At 35.6% G+C, this 14,567-nt stretch overlaps 1 protein-coding gene across 2 annotated transcripts; it reads left to right on the top strand.

Annotated features, from left to right (window-relative positions):
- Positions 1–806: 806 nt before the first annotated feature.
- On the top strand, positions 807–6,690 carry LOC306878851 (uncharacterized protein). 2 transcript variants are annotated; one of them, XR_013784972.1, is made up of 5 exons: positions 856–1,398; positions 2,144–2,456; positions 3,717–4,123; positions 5,394–5,429; positions 5,541–6,690. XR_013784972.1 is itself a non-coding variant. In XM_079431414.1 (3 exons), the coding sequence occupies exons 1-3, from the start codon at positions 903–905 to the stop codon at positions 4,018–4,020; spliced, it is 1,113 nt and encodes a 370-aa protein (XP_079287540.1). In that variant the 5' UTR covers positions 807–902; the 3' UTR covers positions 4,021–6,690. The 2 variants fall into 2 exon arrangements, 1 of the variants encoding a protein (XP_079287540.1); XM_079431414.1 differs by having other exon boundaries at positions 807–1,398; positions 3,717–6,690.
- The last annotated feature ends 7,877 nt before the right edge of the window (positions 6,691–14,567 follow it).

Genomic DNA, 14,567 nt, shown 5'->3' with positions numbered 1-14,567 from the left:
ACTGTTTTAGCTCATTTCTCCAGGTCTGATCTGAAAATGTAGAATACTTGTTTTATGGAGGAATCAGATCCAAGTACAAGCCAAAGTACAATTAGTTGGATAAGAAAGTTGACAAGTGAAAGTTTTAATGTGTAAGTGAAATTGCACAATTTTTGCAACTTCTGCACAATGACCCTGAGATAGGATATCCATTATTTGTGTATTTATTTATTGACCACTTGAGCTCATCTCAACACGTTTATTGAATGACTTTAGTTTTAATTTTGTTACTAAAATGTGATCCTGGACACAAAACCAATCATAAGTAGCAATAGCCAACAATATGGGTCAAAATGATCGATTTTTCTTTTATGCCAAAAATCATTAGGATATTAAGTAAAGATCATGTTCCATGAAGATATTTTGTACATTTCCTACCTTAATATATCAAAACTTAATTTTTGATCAGTAATATGCATTGCTAAGAACTTGATTTAAAAGTCGATTTTCTCAATATTTAGATTTTTTTTGCACCCTCAGATTCCAGATTTTCAAATAGTTGTATCTCAGCCAAATATTGTGCTATCATAACGAACCATAACATAAATAGAAATCTTATTTATTCAGCTTTCAGATGATTTATAAATCTCACATTCAAAAAATTATGACTGGTTTTGTGGGTCAGGGTCACAAATATGCGTACTACGTTGTAATTAAAAATCAATATAAAAAACATAACTATGTCAAAAATCTCGTTATTTTCCATAAAGTGCATGGTGGTGTACCATTCATTAGGATATGGAAAAAAGAACGCTTTCGGACGCATTGACGCTAGATAAGCTCAGAACGAGTGACGCACCTACGTCGTGTACTCGCAGGCCTACGTGACGCGCGAGCGGAGAATCAACTGATGTTGTGTGTAAATGATCTCTTTACGTGATTTCCCAAGATTTCCACGCCGCGAAATGTATGAAGAGATGTCAGTAGAAAGAAACTGGACGGACACCGAGACCACGGCGCTGCTGTACATCCGACAGGATGAAGAAATCAGTAGGCAAATCAGCGGAACGGTTCGCGACTCTCTTATTTACGCTGAAATATCAAGGCTTCTGCGGGCGCAAGGGATTCACAGAACCAAGCGACAGGTCACCACCAAACTGAAAACACTCAAGCAGAAGTTCCTGAAAATACACCAGCATCACAAAAACAACGGCCACGGCAGAGTGTACTGGAATTACTATGATCTCTGCAAGTCCATCTGGGGCAGCAACCGCTCCACAGGCGCTTTAACACTTCATAATAACATCAAACGCGAAGAGCCCCAGAGTACATCCATCGAGGACGCGAGAACCGAGAGCAGATCCACGGACATCGAGGTGTCAGTCAGTCATGATGAGGAGACGGATGACATGACCGACGGTGTGCTGATGCCTACTATTATGTTCTGCTTTATGATCACATATACAGCATTTCACGTAATACAAATATAGTGAGTGAATCAGTGTGCATTATGGTAAACTTTGCATATAGTGTGCAATGATAAACATGTCAAACACTCTATATGCATTGATGCAAAATGGCCTAATTTGCTTGTTAGTTTGGTTATTGTGATTTACAACGAATAAGAAGAGCCTGCAAACACCGTATAGATAGTGTGCAGTATGTAATGTCACTAATTTAAACAGTATTTAGTATGCTACCTTTACATATTTAAATCCACAAGTAATGTGTTTACAGTCAGTATAAAATTAAGATTATTATTATTATTATTTTAAAGGTTTTTCCAATCTGTTTGAGTGAATAATTTAAAAGATTTATTCAAAATCATTCATTTGCACTCTTTTTGTTTATGCTTTTATCTCTAGGTTTTGTAAACTGAAGATCATGAGTTGATGAAACTAGTGTTTATTAAATGATAAAAATATCAAATTAAAAATAAGTAAAACACTGAGCAATTTTTTTTATTTGTTTATTTGCATGGCATGTGACCATTAAATAATATTCAATATTATATATTGAATTCTTGACATATTAATTTGAAATCGGAGGGAATTAAAATATTTTAGGTCAGAGGAGTTCGACTGATAAAAACATTTGGGCATCACTACTTTGCCTGCACATGAATCATGATGTGCATAACTGATTATTATGTTCATATTTTCAGTTGTCACTCAGCCTGTGAGGAAGAAGGCCAAAAAGCATTGCATTACCGACTCTATGAGAGATCAAGAGCCTCTCCACGTGCAGAACCAGAGGGAGTTTGAGGAACGCTTGCGAAGGGAAGAGCAGAAGGAGGAACGAGAGAGTCTTATGGCCATGTGGAAGGAGATGATGGAGTTTCAAGGGAACCTCTTAAAGGAGTTTATTCACCGCCCATCTCTGCCTTCACATGCATCTTACCACAGACATGGTCTTCACAACCAAGGATGCTCTAGTTTTCCAAGCACTAGCTACATGGCACCGTACGACTCGCCAGGGTATGAGCACAAACCTCTCATGACATGTTTCCTATAGTTACACTCTGATCAATAAGTCGCGTCCAACTTGGCATGATAATGAAGTCAAAGGTTATTTTAGTATTATATTATTAAAAAACTGCATTTGTATATACATTGTATATACTGCGGGGAAGTCGTGGCCTAATGGTTAGAGAGCCGGACTCGTAATCCAAAGGTTGCGGGTACGAGTCTCGGGCCGGCAGGAATTGTAGGTGGGGGGAGTGAATGTCCAGTGCTCTCTCCACCCTCAATACCACGACTGAGGTGCCCTTGAGCAAGGCACCGAACCCCCAACTGCTCCCCGGGCGCCGCAGCATAAATGGCTGCCCACTGCTCCGGGTGTGTGTTCACGGTGTGTGTGTGTTCGTTGGATGGGTTAAATGCAGAGCACGATTTCCGAGTATGGGTCACCATACTTGGCAGTATGTCACTTCACATTTTTATTTTCACATTCATATTTTGAATTAAGGTTAATTTTATATTAAAATAAGTTTCAGATTTATTTCAATCAAAAACGTTTTTAATAATAATAATCTTGAATAAAATTGTGGACATTTTGTATTTTCCTTTTTTGATGTGTTCTGGCAAAGTAATCTTGCAGATTCAAATGTTAAAAGTTTTCACCCTCATGTCATTCCAGATCTGTATGCATTTATTTATTTTATTTTTGGTCATTTTATCTCATGATAATGATCTTTGTTTTAAAAAAAATAACAACAAAGATGCAAATAAACAATTGAGCAATACATTATAAGAAAGATACATATGAAATACCTTTTGGATTTACAGTTTTCAAGTACATTAGTTCTATTCAACAGTAGCATTCAAGTAAGAAATTGAAAAATCTAATGTACAAAGGAAACGCTGCCTAATTCATTCGCTGTATGAATTAAATATACATTGATTCTTATTAAAGCTACTAAGTTATTCACTAAAAATCAGAGAAATATTTGTCTTTTGTTTGATTATCATTTAAAGACACAGACAGCAGCAGGTATATTAGGCAGCTGTCACTTTAAGACATAATACACAAATCCAGTACATTGATACACATATGATTTTCTCCTGTTTACATTAACTTAAGACATAACTGACTGTTTATGTGAATACTCCCCCTGGGTATTTTTGTATGTATTTGATCATTCAAGCGCAATAAGTCGTGAAAGAGAACTGAATTCAGCCTATGTGTATATTTGACAATCACCATTTTGCTATTTTAACAACTTTGCCCTTTCACAGAGCTGAAACCGAGAATGAAAGTGCAATCTCACACGAGGAAGAGGAGGAGGAGGAGGAAGAGGAGAAATATGTTATTCCAGCTGAGATTGCTCCCATGTTGGACGTTCAGCCTGTTAACCGTGCAAACGACTGCCAATCAAACACAGCAGAGACTGTTTCACCCCCGGCGCCTACACAATCAGCAGGAAAGAGCGATCTGGAGATGTCTGTGCTACGCAGACAGGAAAGAGTCTTACAGCTTCAGGAAGAATACTACTCACTCAAAATCAAGTATCTGAAACACAAGATGGCCAAGGATCCATGACAGAACGCTGAAGAGGAGTGTTAACTGTTCTGCTCTTTCAAGCTGTGAAAACTTGCTTTGCAAATGTAGATGTTCTCAGCTGGACTGTGGAAAATATCAATGGGTATGTTTCTGTGCACCTCATATTCCTTGTAGTTCATGTGACATATTTCGACTAAATGGCAAGGTGGTTACTTCATATTTTTCCTGGTGTCCTTAGACATGTCCAAGAGAAATTAACAGGCAGGTCTAGGTTTATCTTTAAATATGTGAATACTTATAAACATTTGCTCATTTTTATGGCACTTTACTAGCAGTTGTTGGTTTTTGGGACATTATTTAGCAAAATTCGCCCCATTTTCTCCACTAATTAGTTTATGTAACACTCACACTCACAATTAATTCCTGAGGGGTAACAGTCTTGCTTTACCTTTTATGTTCTCGTTTGCACATTACAGCAGTAAAATGTGTTGCAAATACATTTTAATGTTGACTATAGGAATTAACGTGAGCTAGACATTACTTTCCTAATGTGGAGTATGTTACCATTATTTTTCATTAAATTAATGAAAGCCATTGAGCCACATAGTATTTAAAAAAACAAAAGTCTTGGTCACACTGTATTTTAATGTCCAATTCTCGCTATTGACAAAGCATTAACTATGACTTTTGCCTCAATAAACTCCTAATTTGCCGCTTATTAATAGTTAAGGTAGTTAAGTTTAGGTATTGATAAGGGATGGAGAATATGGTCATGCAGAATATGTGCTTTATAAGTACTAATAAACAGCCGATATGTTAATAATAAGCATGCTAGAGAGCACTAGTTAATAGTGAGAATTGGTCCCTGTACTAAAGTGATACTAAAAACTTTTTTTAAATATAGGGATTCCCAAAATATTTTTGTTAGTCAAACCCCTTTGAACTATAATATTTTGAGATTGGAATTTATTTTAAGTTATATTTAATATTTCAAAACATTTGCATGCTGATGGTTCTCTGATGTCAGTCACATGACGTTTAGGTAAACAAATAAAATATACGTATATTTTTTTTATATAATTGTTTTATTTGGATTCATTTTATTCTAAAGTTATTTATGTTTCAGTAAATGATGGCTTTTCTTTACCTCTCAACCTTGTTCTGTACACAGCTCTTACTACATCTGTCAAGCTTTAAAAGGGACCAAAAATGCCATAAAACTGTTTCATATAGAACTTTTAGGCTTGTGTTAAAGCACACAAGTCTTATGGAGTATTTTGTGTTCCCTTACATCTGTCAAACTCCAAAAAGGCCCTTTTTGAGCTTGACAGACCTGGGTCACTGTGAACTCTGGGTGTATGGCAAGACCTGTGCAACAATTCTTCAAAAATATCTACATTTGTGTTTCACAGGAAAAAATAAGAGCAAACAAGTTTGGAATAACATGAGTGAGTAAATAATTACAGAATTTCCGTTCTATATCCTATATTCTTCAGTTCTTTTTTAATTATCACTCTATTTCTCTTGTATTTTCACGTCCATCTCTCTCTTGTTCCAAGTCTCCCTCCTGCTATTACTTCTCACAGTAAGACATTACCTTTATACGACCTTTATATGTTCAGTGTTTTTGTTCTAAAATGATGTGCGATCCCAAATTGGCTAGGATTTTCACTTTCTTTACTGTTGATTTATAATTTTTTTTTTGTTTCAGTCTTTTGTGAGAAAAAGTTTATAGATCTGAACATGAAAGTAAAATGAAAACAAAACAAAAAAAATTCAAAGATTTACAATTATAAGGGATGTTTTGGATTACATACAAATCAAATAATAGAGCTTATATCTATAACATGCTGTTGATTATATAAACACAAATATACATTTGAATTAATACATTTGGCAGATGCTTGTATCCAAAGCAACTTATATTGCATTTAAGCATGCATTAATTTAATGCAAGTGCACATTTGGTCAAGTTAAAGCAAATCGCTTTATTGAACCCATGGTCTCAGTCTTGTTAATGCATGCTCTGTTTGGGATAGGAATGGAGCTAATCATTTGCCCTTAAATTTGTAAAAACAAGCTAAAGTTGGTTGGTAATGCATTACCAGTCATTTATTTGCCTAAAAAAAAAAAGTAGTCTCACCACTAATGGCATAATTTAGATGACTTTACAGCTCACATAACATATATTTTTATGTATTTTTGCTTATGTGGAATAATTAATAGAAGTGCTTAAAAAAAATACAAGCTGCACATTTTAAGCCCGCAAAAGGTTATTTATTGGGATCTGTGGTTCCATGACTTTTATCAAACATGGAACCTTTCCATTGTACAAAAGGAAAAGGTTCTTTAGAGTTTTAAAAACTGAAAGTTTCTTTAGAAGAACCAAAAAATGTGAGTGCATTCCCTCCATAGGCATAAATTGTAAATATGCCTATGGTGTTGAGTTGAAAATGTCTGTGATAATTGATGAAATGCCACAGAAGTCATTCATAGATAAGTTTTGTTCAACTTTGACAATTGAAAGTTTGTTGGAAGCATTATGTCTGAAGCAGAAAGTACATATTGTAACCTTAAAGTATCTGTCAGGGCTTCACATCACAAAATATCCAGGGGGCTTTGTGGTAAAGCTGAATGTTCTATGAAATGATACCCCTGTGAAAGCAGAAAGTAATTAATAAATAACTGGAATAAATATATAAGAACCTTACAAGAGTTCTCCTGTGGTTTTTCAGCGAGAGGCTGATGAGAAATGTCAAACATAATGGGCATGATTTTCTGTGAAGCAGCTGCTCTCGGGGTCTTGCTGAGTGGGATTACACTTAACACTTCCCTCCTGGGTGAAATGTCGCCCTCAGACTCAGAGAGATGACTGTTACCAAGTGCTGCAGTCAAAATGAAAAACACTGCGACTCTTCAGATGCTTCGGAGTCAGTGTAGACTCTGGATGTTCTCTAATGTCCCAGATCTGATGTTCTTTTAGAAAAATACATGAGTACTTTACTCTGAGTGATTTCAGCTTTATGATATTGTGTATTTACGCCTCATTTACAGGGAATTCCCAAGCAAACACGTGAAAGTAAACGCTTGCATCGTGGGAATATCCACTGCTTGGTTAGTTTAAAAATTCATATGCATTGTACTTGAAAATGAATGAGAAATTTTAGCATGCTATGTCAGTGTTTGCTACATGAAATCTAGTTATCTGTAGTTTAAAAAATTTATGGATTTTAAAATATTGTGTCCCATTTTTCTTGTATTGTCTCTTACACTTAAAATACGGTTCTACATCATCATGACCAATAAATAAGTTTTAGTGTTTAAATATATTTTTTTAATATTTAAATTTTAAAAATATAAATATTTATGTTGTATCTATATATTAACATTAGTGTGTATGTACACTCTTAAAACAAATGTGTTAAAAACGCGTGTTATTTTTAACACATACATGTGCAGCTTAAGTAAACACATTGATGTGCTTTTTTTTGTATGTATCTAACATAACTGTGTGTTACTAAGAAATTGTTTAATATATGTTAATATCAAATTTATTAAAAATGTTAGATCATTTTTTATGAAATCTCACCGGAAACCATTAGACACTGCTCACATACTGTTCATTTGTTTTCCTTTTTAACATGGAATTAATGCATTCAGATGTTTTTACTACAGTATACCGACTATAAACTGGTGAAATAAGCATTTCAACACATCATACATTATAAAAACCATTCATCAAATATTATAAAACTCATATCTCTTAGGCAGTCAAATATGTATGAAACAGTTTCCAATATATAAAGTATCACATTCCCTGAACTTATTCTCAAGTGTACCAACATGTTCTTTTTCGTACAGAAAAAAATACTTTTAATGAACCTGAAAACTGTATTCAAAGAAATAACCATTAGACACTTACTGTTATTGCATTCACCTATAGGTGATCATGCTTACAAAACAATTGTCAAATCTGGTCAAAACATAATGTGTTCAACAGTTTCAACCACCAACATGTTTAAAATTAAATTTTGTATCTAGGAGTTACATATTGCTGATCACAAAATGATCCAATATTTAAAGGTCTGTAATCTATTAAGTCACCAGGCAGCAGAAAATATTGCTGCATGAGAAACAATGTTGTTTATCACAAGCTAACACAGTAAAAAAAAAAGCATACCGCCACTTGCTCCAACAGGTATGAGACTGCAGAGTTAACACAGCATCTACTGCCAGCAACACTTCTCCCAGATGCCATGGGTGGAAGAAGATGAATGAGGATCTTCAACATAGTGTAGCACAGCTCATCTTGATGAAGTGAAGATGCAGGTCACATGCAAAAGAAGAATTTAAAACAAAATTAATTTTTATCATGAACTGAACATTAAAATTCACATTTAGTTTCCTCATTTAAACTAGGTTTAGAAATGTGTGCACATGCAACAGACATTGAGGCAGAAAATCATACCATCTTGCTGATTGTCGGCTTTCTGCGGCAAGTGTCTTATGTAATTTTTCTTCTCCAAGGATGCTATTTCCTTGAGCTTTGGAATTATGGTCCCTTCCCATTTCTGGATAAACAAGTCTTCTTTCCCATCTGTGAGCTCGATGTCCATCTTCAATGCAAAAAAACAGAAAAAAAAAAATATTACAATTATGAAATGCAAGTTTGTGTAAAGTTCTCTCTTAGTTGAGCATTTCTATTACCAAGGTGGGCATGTCAAGAAATCTGGGATATTCCTTGAAGATTTCAGCAACAGTTGGGGATTTTGTTGTTATCCATCTCCTTCGGTAACTGAAGGTTTGGTTAATTGCAGTATTTATTGATGATGAATTCTCTGGTGACGGTCACATCCTCTATATCAGGGTCAAACACTCACTTGGCACAGTTTCATCTGGACTTGGCAAAGAAGGTTGCAGTGTACAATGACGACGTCTCAAACTACATCCGCTGGTTCTGTTGAAGCTTCCGTCTGATGTTCCACAGTCTCATTTCTATAAAGCCACTGTGTGATGGCCCACCAAAAAATGCTCCTGACATGAGTAAAGCAAAAATAGAATTAAGCTGGGAGTCAAATATACTTGAGCAGTTTATATTCACATTGCTAAGTAATTAATTTTATAATGTAAAAACATCCTTACGATTGTAGGGGCTAGGTGCCAGTCCGAGTTACATCTGTTGAATGACACTAAGAAATGACAAAAACATTTTATTTATTGAGATGTTTACTTTGACCACTAGTAATATAAAGAGTGAAAGACATTAATGGTTTACCTGTAATGGTTGAACACTTCCTTCTAATAAATCCTGGGTATAATATATTTGAAATGTATCAAGCTCCAGCACTTCTGCATTCACATCAGTGTCAATGAATTCTTGAAAATCTGTGTCAAATCTCAGTATTCGATCAAGAGGTACTTGTTGAGACAGCTCAGTTTTAGCTGAGGCTATCAGTTCTCCGACACTTCCAACTGTGAATAGTTTTCTCCATGTTTCCTTTCCGTCTATGAAGACAGTTGCAAGCACTCGGTGTAAAATTGTTAGAGTAACTGTAATTTGTTCCTCGACATCCATCATCTAAATAAATAGTCAGTGACTCGTCAGGTAAGTTAGCACAAAATGGCGCGCAAGGTTGATTACGTTTGAATATGAAACATTCCATAGTAATTGTAAAGGGACGGTAAGGTTAATGAGTTCATTCTCAACGTTCAATACAAATATGTCTTTCGCTTAATATGTAGCAATTGTGCCAACACAACTTTACAAAAACCGCGGCAAATGCGCAAGCTTGCGGACCTACACGACATTTAGTTAATAGGCCAGCCGTGTATTTGGGGTGCGAAACATGACATAATAAAAATTACAACAACTTCTTGGACAACTAACATAAAACAATCTTAAGCAAGGTTGGGGATAAAATGACTATTATAGAAGTATTTTAATTATTTTCACTCACAGCACGTATTCTCGAAATCCAGTATTTTCAGTATTTTGATGAATACAAAATAGAACAGAAAATAATTAAAAGCATTTATAATCGAAACAAACTTTTGTGATGTTTGCCCATTTTTACAAGAAATTGTGGCCATATTATTGCTACTTCCTTTATTTTCACTTCTGCTGGTTTTATCAAAGCTTAAAAAAGAAAAGGGGGTCTTGCTGAGAAACAGAACTGATATCTTTGCTTAAATATTTAATAAGTCGGGGGAATCGAGAGCTTTATTGTGGCTGTTGAAGTTTTAGTTGATGGCCCACACAGAATCTGCGCCCACAGAAAGCTCAGCCTGTCATTCACAAAGCTCCTCACATCCCCCACCTCTTCCGTTATGACGTATTTTATATATATATATACATATATTTTTTTAACACATTTTACTTTTTGAATTCATTCCACAGATTCTGCCCGGGCCTCATTTAGCAGCTTGCAGGAACATTTCATGGGTCAGCGCTATCAGGTTAACCATTGGCTACCTCATTCTCTGGATGTGTCTCTTCCCATCTCTCGGTTTGCTTCCTGCGTGTCTTCTTAATTTCTTTCCGTTGAGCTGTTCGGATAAACCGGGCGGACACGGGCAAACTTGAAGTATGCTTGATCCGTCGCCCCGTGTTCCCTGCAGATCTCGGTAAAAGGCAGCTCACGGGCTGTGCTTATCCTTCAGCTTTAGGTGGCTTTGTGACTGTACATGTAGGGATGATATCCGCACAATTTCTTTGTGACATTCAAGAGCCCAAATATAACCGGCGTGCCGTGTGCGGGGCTGAGTCAGCTGTCACCGTGAACCGTCACGCGCGAGAGAGCTGAGCAACAATGACTGTAAACAACTTTGAAATATGCGAGACCCCCTTGTCACACCAGTGTGTCCTGCGCCTCAACACACGGAGGTAGAGTGACACTTTTGGTGGGGCGTTCCATTATAATGAGGACTAGGTTAGTTTAATTTTTTATGTTTTTTTCTGTCCTCCCTTACTGTCACGGGAAGGGTTTGACAAGCCCTGTCACCTGTAAAGGTAAAGCTTTGCCTCGTGAAAGGCCATCTGTATTTAGACCAAGTTTGACGATCACCTGCTCGGTGTTCATTCGTTTTACATTTGCAATTCATTGCACTCCCCGTGAAGAAGATATAGGGAGAATTTTAAGATGAATGCATACTAAATAGGGTTGTTGACGTGACTTGGCATTTTCACTGTCCCACAAAATAAAAATGAATATAATTAATATTGTCATTATTTAAAAAGCAATAGCCTAAATCGTTTAAACATTTCTTTGTCCTACATGGACTTGCTGTTATAAAAGCTGCAGTGTTATTTGATTTTTTTTACATTTTTGAGCCAACTCTCAAAATTGTCCTATGGTGTGACTGTCTCAAGCAGGGTTCAATAAATGACAACTTTTATAAATTAAAAAGAAAAACAGAAAGTTAATAAATACCTCAAGCATAATTGTACAAGTGTCTATTTTAGTAAATGGCAATCATTTTTTCATCCTTATATTTCTGAAAGCATAGGAATTTGATACATTTTGTCTCTGAAAACCATGTCCTATGGTGTAACACCATATCCTGATATTAAATCGGCCAAAATTCCAGAAAAAATTTAATTAGTTGAAAGACCCCATTCATGATTATGTTACTGAAGCCCATGACACGTGCACATGGTCAATTTTTGTCTCAGAACTGTTCAAATATTTATTTTATTTGGAACAACTACAAAAGTGTTACATTTTGTTGTCCTTTGGTGTGACACCCCTAAATTATATTTTTTAATTAAAAACTGTATGTTAAACTACATAATCATGGAAAATTATGCAAATTTGTCTCGCTTACCACTAATAACAGGTTAGCTTGGAATAGTAACGTCATTAATTGACAGAAAAAGGCTGAAACGTCCTATGGTGGGACAGAAAATGTCCTCCGGTGTGAAACAGAAAGAATTGAGGGCGAGAAATTAGTGGAAGAGAGAGGACATGGAAATATAGACAGAAAATTAAACAGGGATCCACCAGAAGGGAGGGGATAAGAGAACAATGCAGAAAGTAAAAATAATCAAAATGATGTCTTAAAAAGAGTAGCCATATGCTATAAAGAAAAATCCCATCTTAAAGGGATAGTTCACCCAAAAATGAAAATTTGATGTTTATCTGCTTCCCCCCCAGGTCATCCAAGAGGTGACTTTGTTTCTTCAGTAGAACACAAAGGAAGATGTTTAACTCAAACCTGAGTGCGTTCACAACAGCCGGCGCGTGACGTGTCAACATGCTCTGGCAGACGCAGATGAGTGACGTATACGCGTGACAGATCGCTTCCGCGCATGCGTCTACTATGCCAGAGCAGTTGTGAACGCGCTCAGGACAGTTGGACATTGAGGTGGATCAGAGATAAAAAATTATATAAATACTGTTCAGTTTCTTGCACAGACCGATCGTTTAGTGTCTTAAGGCCTCAATGTATCGTCACGAGCCGCAGGGTTTAATTTGGTTTTGTCTGTGTATGTTTTTTTTTTCTCTCAAAGCCGTGAGTCCCATTGACTGCCATTATATGACAGACTGCAACGGTTTGAGTTAAAAACCTTTGTTTGTGTTCTACTGAAGAAACAAAGTCACCTACATCTTGGATGCCCTTGGGATAAACAGATAAACATCAAATTTTCATTTTTGAAAAAAATTATCCCTTTAATGAATATAGTTTGAATATCAATCATATTTAGCTGTGCCACACATGCAGCAGGGGGGCTAGAAAAGTTTCAGTAACATACTGATTGACTAAGAGACTGACTTTTGTTGATGAATATTATTTTTTGTTTTGTTTAAAAAACATGTTGATATTGTTTGTATCGAAATTAAACTTTCTTTCTCTTTTGTCAAATTCAAAATTAAAAATAATTAATTTAATAACTACCATTTCTGTCCTTTAGTGTGACTTAACGTCCTATGGTGTGACACACATAAAAGAACCACAGATTTGTTTTGAGCTCAAAATATCTTAAAAAAAAAGTTGAGTATTATAATAGGGGGAATAAAAATATCACTCGTCTTAAAATTGTATAATTTTCAGCAGTTTTGAACGGATGACAGGAACGTTTGTCTTAAAATTGTCCAACAAGTCATGGGGAAAACATGATGTTAATTATAATTTCATATTAAATAAATAACACTATATGAAAATAAGTGTCTAACAATGAAGATAAATCTTTAGTTTGTTTTAAACTTATCCAAGCCCAAACTGAAAATACCTACTGTAGATTAAATCTGATTCTAGGTTCAAACAGGCAGGCCTAGACAGATTGTGCCTTATTTAGACAGGGAAACATTCGTCATAGTTGCATCACCGAGACTTCATATTAATGCATGGACACCCTACTTGACACTAGGAGGGAACTGAATAGCAAAGAGATATTATTAGATCTGTGACACTTCATAGATGGATTCTATCTCTGAATTTTTTTCCCCTCAATATAATCTGCCTTGAACTGAATATGCAAAACTATCTGAGATGAAGCATCTACAATTTTGTAAGACTCATCTAGTCGCTCACATGATACTTGGAAAGAATCTCTGAACTCTCTCTGGCTTTATACGGTAAAAGCTGACACAGCAGTCTGCATAAAGCAATTGTTTTTGACCTGAAGAAATTATAACCAACATGTCATATTGTTATCAGCTGAAAGGCTTTCAGGGTAAAAAAGATTGACCTTTGGCTTTATTGCTAGTTACATCTGAACATATTAGTCCACCTTCCCACCACCAGAGGTCCTTCTCCAGAAAGCTGACTGGTTTCCAGACCAACTTTGATCACGTGTGTATTTTTTCAGTTGTGTGTTATTTGTTTGTAGTTATGATCAAACATTGTGAGTTGTGTCAGCTTTGTTGTTATTTTCAGAATTCTGCATGGATTCTCCTGGTAAATTGGATATTTTTCTGCTCTTGGTTTATTGTGATGCTTTGCATTATTTTCAGGATTTGCATATTTGATTTGATATTTTTCATCTTGGTCTGTGATTGTGGACCTTTCTAATGCAGCTTTCTGGAATGTTTGATTCTAATTGGTCAGTTGCTGCATTGAGAGGTTATAGTTTTGTATGAATTTGTATATTTGACTGTTGTAAATTACATACTTGTCATGGTTGGATTGCAGATCATTAACAATAATACTATTTAAAGTGATATTGTAAAATTGTTGTAGTGTTTTTAAAATGATTATTATTATTATTTTATGTCTGTCTGTCTGTCGTTTCTATTTTTCTGGTAGATTATAAAATAATAGAATAAGAATTGCTGTTCTGCAGGTTATACTTGCTCTTGAGCACAAGGTGCAGATTCCTTCATTTGTTTCATGCTCATGATAAGTTTGTGACCAGGTCTTAGGTCTCCAGCAGTGAATAATCGTGTAAATCAGGACTTGTTTAGTGCTGGTACTGTGATGTAATATTTCAGTCGCTGATACAATCTCTGACATTACAACTTTAGGTGTGCTTTTAGTGTTACCTTACCTTGTGCTTCTCATATCACTAACAACATTTTGTGTTAATGAATCAGTTGCCTACAGTAAAAAAGTAATTTTATTGCACTATATTGCACAACCCAAAAGAA

The sequence above is a fragment of the Barbus barbus genome (assembly GCF_936440315.1).
Source record: "Barbus barbus genome assembly, chromosome: 13".
In the NCBI taxonomy this organism is placed as follows: domain Eukaryota; kingdom Metazoa; phylum Chordata; class Actinopteri; order Cypriniformes; family Cyprinidae; genus Barbus; species Barbus barbus.
Note: the sequence above shows the minus strand (reverse complement) of the source record. Positions and strands in the feature narration are given on the sequence as shown.